The sequence below is a fragment of the Meleagris gallopavo genome, chromosome 10 (genome assembly GCF_000146605.3).
Source record: "Meleagris gallopavo isolate NT-WF06-2002-E0010 breed Aviagen turkey brand Nicholas breeding stock chromosome 10, Turkey_5.1, whole genome shotgun sequence".
NCBI classification, from domain to species: domain Eukaryota; kingdom Metazoa; phylum Chordata; class Aves; order Galliformes; family Phasianidae; genus Meleagris; species Meleagris gallopavo.
In genome coordinates, this window is record NC_015020.2 from 19,016,571 (window position 1) to 19,023,038 (window position 6,468).

The window sequence follows — 6,468 nt, forward strand, 5'->3', positions numbered from 1 at the left end:
CCTGAGTTGAGGCTCGGAAGTCTTAAAAGCCTGTGGATGGAAAGCTATGTTCTCCTTTCAGCATGATAACAGATGCTCAGAGGCGTGGGTTGTCAGACGAGCTTTCTGATGATGCCTGTTTACTGTCACATTTTATATGTGACACTGGGAATGTGCATCCCTTCAGATAATTTATAAAAGATGGTGCAGTGTCTCACGACATACATGAAAGCAGGAAGAGGCAAACTTGGTTTGTCTCAGTCAGGTTGCAAGCATTACCCAAAAGCATCATTTGTCCCCATAAATGTATGGGAAGCTCCTCTGAGACACAGTGATTGCAGCTGTAACATTGGGCGTGTAGCAAGGTGTGTTATTATATGCAATGTGCAGAGCAGGAGGTGAGCTTGGCAGCTGGCTGCTGAGCAGAGCTGCAGCCATGCAGTGTCTCAGTGACATCTGATGCAGGTGGCCCTGCTCATGTTACCCCTCACCAAGCATTCCCCAGCTCCAAAGGAGCTCTGTGTTCCCCAGTGTGCTGCCGAAAGGGTGAGCGATCTCTGAGGGCAAGCAGAATTTGAGGGGGAGCAATATTGTTTCATGCAGAATGTCATGCAGTTTTAATTTATTTTTGTTTTTAACTTGAACAGAAGTTGGCGTCTTGGCAAAGCAGTACCTTGAGAGAGGCCTTCTGGTGCCTGACCACGTCATCACACGTGTGATGATGACGGAGCTGGAGAAGCGGCGAGCAGAGCATTGGCTGCTTGATGGTGAGTGCATCTGTGTGGGCAAAAGCCAGCCACCTTTAAAGCATCGCTTTGCTCCTGATGGGTTTGAGAAGACCAAAGGTGCCTGTCCTGGTGCTGCTGGCAGTAGATGGGAGGGCAGATGGCACCAAACTGCTTGCAGAAGCACTGCTCTCAGGGATAGCATGAGGTTCGCCTGTTTTTTGTAGTAAATCAAGAGCTTGAGGAGAGACTCCATCAGTTTGAAACTGCAGAGCTAAAAATAAGAAAAGGCTCTCACTGTGTGTGCGTGCTATCGGTTGGGGTCAATGGTCCTTGCTGGTTCTGGCAGAAGAGCAAGGAGAGAAATTGGTATGTGGCTGTTGCTTCCCTGAACCCTAAGAAGCAGCACATGTGTGTGCAGTTGAGATCATTTGTGGGGAAGGGAAAGGAGAGAGGTGTTTCATAAAGCAGCCCCTGGGGCCAGCGTGCAGAGAGGGGCTGGCAAGAAAAACTTCTTCCCAGCTCCATCTGCATCTGAATGAGCTGTGATCCCAAGCCATACATCCACCTGGGATGGAGAAATGCTCCAAGCAAAGCGTGTGGGAGGTGTGCAGCAGGCAGCTCTGATGGCAGTGCTGTGAAGAGCTCTGGGGTTTGGGCAGGGGAAAGGATGGTGGGACTTGGTGGGGTGCAGCTACCTGGGTTTTTGGGCAGAGCCCCATGTGACATAGGGAGGGGTAGCCCATGTGGGGAAGCACTTTCAAAAAGCTTGTTACTAATACTCTCCTTTCCTTACTTTGAAATTTTCCTTTGGTTGTTTCCTAGTTAGTAAGTTGCAAAATGAGGAAAGTGGGTGGGCAAAACACCCCAAACTCAATCTCCACTGTAACATTTCATTACTCTCATAGTAATACTACTCGGTTCACTGGAAACACAGTGATTGGCAAATATTACAGTAAGTGTTTTGTATTACAAGTCTACTGTTTCTGCATTCACGAGCGTTTGCACCCCAGTATTCACTCAGACCCTGGTTTGCCTCCAGGGCAAAGCATGGCCATGGGTGGTGGGCATAGATCTGGGGAGCCTCCTGCTTTGCACAGTGACCTCTGACAAGGAGCATGCTTATTTCAAGCAGTCCGTTCACTAACTCAAAGAACAGTGCAACTTGACTTGGTAAAGCAGATCACATATATTCTTTCTCATGCTGACTAATTCATTAGCTCTGATGACATTCTGGCGAGCTCACAGCTAATAATGCTCAACTGGGGAAAGGTCTAGGATGTCTTCTGAGGCTCTGCAGGTGTTTGCTGAGCTTAGTGGTGGCCTGGAGAGGTGGGAAAAGTCCCCATGCTGGGCACTGCTTCCCAGGAGAACACGAGCCTGCAGAGATCTGTGTGTTGTATTTTGGGAGCTGGTGCTGGAGGAGCTATTTTCTGCAGCAGCCATCTGGTGGATGGCTCTTTCGCACCATGTGCACTGCAGCGAGGAGCTGTGCTATCTTTGCAGCACCTTTGCAGCAAGCAGCCGTGTGCTTTTCTTCCAATCACCCTGCTGTGCTGTGGTACATGCCCGCAGGTTTCCCACGGACGCTGGGACAAGCTGAGGCACTGGACAAGATCTGTGAGCTGGACCTGGTGATCAGCCTGCACATCCCCTTCGAGACGCTGAAGGACCGTCTGAGCGCCCGATGGATCCACCCAGCGAGCGGACGGGTCTACAACATGGAGTTCAACCCTCCTCATGTGCATGTAAGAGCTTGGAGCAGCCTTCTGCCGCGTGAGTGGGCTGGCACAAGCTTCAAATACCACTGGGGAAAAATCCTATGTAGTAAGACTACATCAAAAGCAGTGTAGCCTGCAGATCGGGGTAGCTGATCCTGTTTCTCTGTGCTGGTGAGACCTCACCTGGAGCACTGTGTCCAGATGTGAAGTCCTCAGTACAGACATTGACCTCTGGAATGCCTCCAGAAGAGGGCCACAAAAATACTTCCAGGGATGGATCACCTTCCTATGAGGACAGGCTGACTGCTGGGGCTGTGCAGCTGGAGAAGAGAAGGCTCTGGGGGAGAGCTGAGAGCAGCCTTTCACTACCTAAACAAGGGATGTAAGAAGGAAGGGGACAGACTCTTGAGTGGGATCTGTGGTGATAGGACAAGGGGAAATGGTTTCATACTAAAGAGGGGGGTTGGATAGATTGGATAGAAGGAAATAGGTTGGTTTGTTTTGTTTTTTTCTTGTTTTTTTTTTAATGATAAGAGCAGTAGAGCACTGGGATAGGATGCCTACAGAGACAGTGGTGTCCCGTCCCTGCAGACACCCAAGGTCAGAGGACGGGGCTCTGTGCACCTGGTGGAGCTGTGGGTGTCCCTGTTCATTGCAGGGGAGTGGGACCAGATGGCCTTCAAAGGTCTCCCAACTCAAACAATTCTACAATGCTATGAAGACCCAGGGATACTGGGGCACCAGATGGTTTTGGCCTTGAAAGCTGTCCTGCAGAGTTCTGCACAGTGCCTTTTGATAAATGAGGTTTGTGCTAAGTGCTCAATGAAAATGCTCTTGACAGCATTTGCCTTTCTGCAGGGCATTGACGACGTGACGGGCGAGCCACTGGTCCAGTGTGAGGATGATAAACCTGAGGCCGTCACTGCCCGGCTCAGAAAGTACAAAGATGCTGCAAAGCCAGTAATAGAGTTATACAAGTGAGTTCAACCGTGTGAATAAAGCACAGCCCTGCTGCTTTCTGGGGGCAGATTGCTGTGCAGCACATGCAGGACCATGGAGGTGGTGCCCTGCAAAGAGTGGTTCACTTCACTCACCAAACCAGTAGCAGCTTTCTGTGCTGCTCCAAATAGCATCAATGAACGGGTTTATTAAATAATCCCCTGCAGGTCTGAAGTGGTATGTTTGCCTTGCACAAAAACAGTCCAAGGCTCCTGGGCTTGGCTTTTAAATGAATTGGCAACAGGGGAATTGGCAACAGGGCAGAAGAAACAAGGGCAAAGGGTGGTAGAGAGCACATGGATCCTGAGTGCATACTCCTGAGGGGAGATGAGAGGTGTCTTCTAGCCCCCCTGCATGCAGACACTTGGGGAAAAAGCTTTGTTGTAAGCATCTCAGTAGCTGCATGTCTCTAAAGCTCAGAGCCATTGCCACTTTGAGCTGTGCATTGCAGGGCAGGGCAGGCTGGGGTGGATGTGCTATAAGTAGATGATCACACTTCAGGATCTGACCTTGCAGTCCACACTGTTATTTTGGAGCTGAGAAATGTCTTGTCCTCACCCTCTTGGCACTAACTGCTTGACTCTCTTCAGGAGCAGGGGTATCCTGCACTCATTTTCGGGGACAGAGACCAACAAGATCTGGCCGTACGTGTACGCCCTGCTGTCCAACAAGATCCCACCCCTGCGCTCAGAAGAGGAGCACTAAGCAGCCTGGGCCGGGGACCAGGAGTTGGTGTGATAACTGCTTGGTTTCTCTGCACGGTGCTGGAGCTGTGCTCAAATTAAGCAATCATGCAGTACCATCCCCAGGTGTGCTGGATAACAGCTATGGAAACACGGTTATAACCAGTATCCAGGTGAAAAGATCTATGTTTATAAGGTCAAGTCTGCTAGAATAAGTGTTATTTCTTCTGAGGCTAGAAAATATTCCTGCCTGTGATCCAACCACACAGATCAGTGGTGCAAACCTAGGTCATGATTCTTTCAGGTTTACACAACTTGCCGTGATCTCCCTGCCACCCCTGTATGAAACACCAGCCTCTAAGCCTATAATGTGCCATTCCGTTGCCCTGTAGTACTGTTTAACACAGGTCTCTCTGTTGTTGTCTTTTAAAAAAATATATTTTCTATTAAATTTATTTCTTAGAGAAACAAAGCTCTAAAGTGCAAGATTTCAGCCCGGTGGGAATTGGTGAGGAACATAGAAAACATTCACACTAGAGCTCAGAAATATCAAGATCACATTTCCAGTAACAGTAGATGTAGAAGAGGGGAAACACAGGAGGTAGAATACATATTGTGCTTTAAGGAAAGATGAAGAAAACAGTAGAAAAAGCTGCTACATGTTTTACTTGTCATGAGCTGGTGTGATGTGGAGCAGGAAGGTGAGCAGGCTCTGGTTTGTGCTTACCTTGTCCGTAGCTTTCCATGCCACGAGATACAGCCCTGTTTCAATAGCTTCTCCCAAAGATTTTAAATGTGTTTTGGTGAGAAACAGAGTCATTCCTTGTTCTCTGCTGCCTTTGTCCCACTGGAAAGGGGCTGTCCCAAGCATGTGCCTCCTGCGGGGGGTTCACCTGCAGTGGCTGCAGGCTCTGGCAGTGCTGCCCTGCTGTCTGTCCCTTATGTCCATCAGGGCTGTCAAAGTGACCACACTCCTTTCAGCAGTGTTGTGTGTGAGCGTGCATCTGTCTGAAGCAGTGTTAGCATGCTCCTGCTGCCCAGCAGTTGGTTTGCAAACAAGGGCCTGCTGGTGCTGTTCCCACCCCTGCATGCAGGAGCTCTGGGCACAGCCGCCAGGTCTATGGGGATGCTCCCCTGGTCTCCTCCAGTTGCCTTATTTTATAGACTATATATTTAAGGAAAAAAAAAAAAGAAAAAAAAGCAAGGTGTGTATTTTTTAAAGTTTAAAAATTAAAGGTGAATTTTAGCATCTGCTTTGGAGAACGCTTTGCTGAGCTGCTTGCTGCAGTCTGCCAGACCACAGGCAGGGATGCAGGGAAGCTGTCACTGCCTTCCACCCATGCAATCAATTAGAGCAGCCTGGACAAGTTCGTGTTGCTGAAATGCCACTGTGTTTTTGTTTGGAGAGCAGCTCCACAGCAAGGCAGGGCGGACCAACTTTTTAGGGAAATATTCTTTTAGGATTTTTTTTCTTTCTTTTGCCCTGGGAGTGCTTCTCTGAGCCACTTCTGCCTCAATGCCACCAGCAGCTCTGCTTGTCACTGGCTCAGTTGGGGACAGCTTTGCCCTCGCTTTCTCCTGATAACAGCCAGAATCCATCACGATCCCCTGCAGTAGCATCTCTGGCACGTGAGCGCTTGTTTCAGAGGCTCTGAGCTCTCTCATAAATGCAGAACCTCGTGGCCACGCATCCCTCCAGCCCTCAGGACAGGTTTTTCTGTAAGAGTTGTACTTTGCACTTTGGCAGACCAAACCCCGGGTTGTCCCACCAGGCAGTGCAGCCCTCGCTCTCCTCTGCCCCTGTGCTGTGAATCTCGTGCTTCCCGCAGCCTCAGCCGCACTGTAGGGACCAAAGGGCGGTGGGTGCCCACATCCCAGTATGTGACACTGAGTTTTGCTCCTTGAGTTTTCTCCCGGGGAATCTCCATTGCTGTTCTGCCGCTTGGAAGATGTAAATAAATTTTTTCTCCTGCTTATCCCCAGTTTGGTGGTGTCCGTTTGTGAATTTTGCCCCGTGGCTGCTGAACCTTCCCTGGAGTCCTGTGTTTCCAATGGGTCCTGTGTTTGTCCGTGGGTTTGTCTGTGGGAGACTGGCACCAGTGAGCACAAGGAGGATGGGAGGGAAGGAGAGAATCTACAGTACCCACACTCAAACTGGAGGAAATCTCCCCTATATCGCTTCTGGCTTGTACATGATGCTGCTGTTTGAGTCCTGTCCTGCAGTCAGCTCCTTTCATAGAACCAATCAGGCTGGAAAAGCCCTCTGTGCTCCCCCAGCCCACCCCCCCATGCCCACTGCCCACGTCCCTCAGTGCCACATCCCCATGGCTCTGAGCACCCTCAGGGACGGTGATCCCCCAC

General features: G+C 49.9%; 1 protein-coding gene across 1 annotated transcript; it reads left to right on the plus strand.

Annotated features, from left to right (window-relative positions):
• The first annotated feature begins 594 nt into the window (after nucleotides 1-594).
• AK4 (adenylate kinase 4) lies at nucleotides 595-6,083 on the plus strand. Its single transcript, XM_010716034.3, has 4 exons — nucleotides 595-746; nucleotides 2,280-2,452; nucleotides 3,284-3,402; nucleotides 4,015-6,083. The coding sequence occupies exons 1-4, from the start codon at nucleotides 698-700 to the stop codon at nucleotides 4,127-4,129; spliced, it is 456 nt and encodes a 151-aa protein (XP_010714336.3). The 5' UTR covers nucleotides 595-697; the 3' UTR covers nucleotides 4,130-6,083.
• The last annotated feature ends 385 nt before the right edge of the window (nucleotides 6,084-6,468 follow it).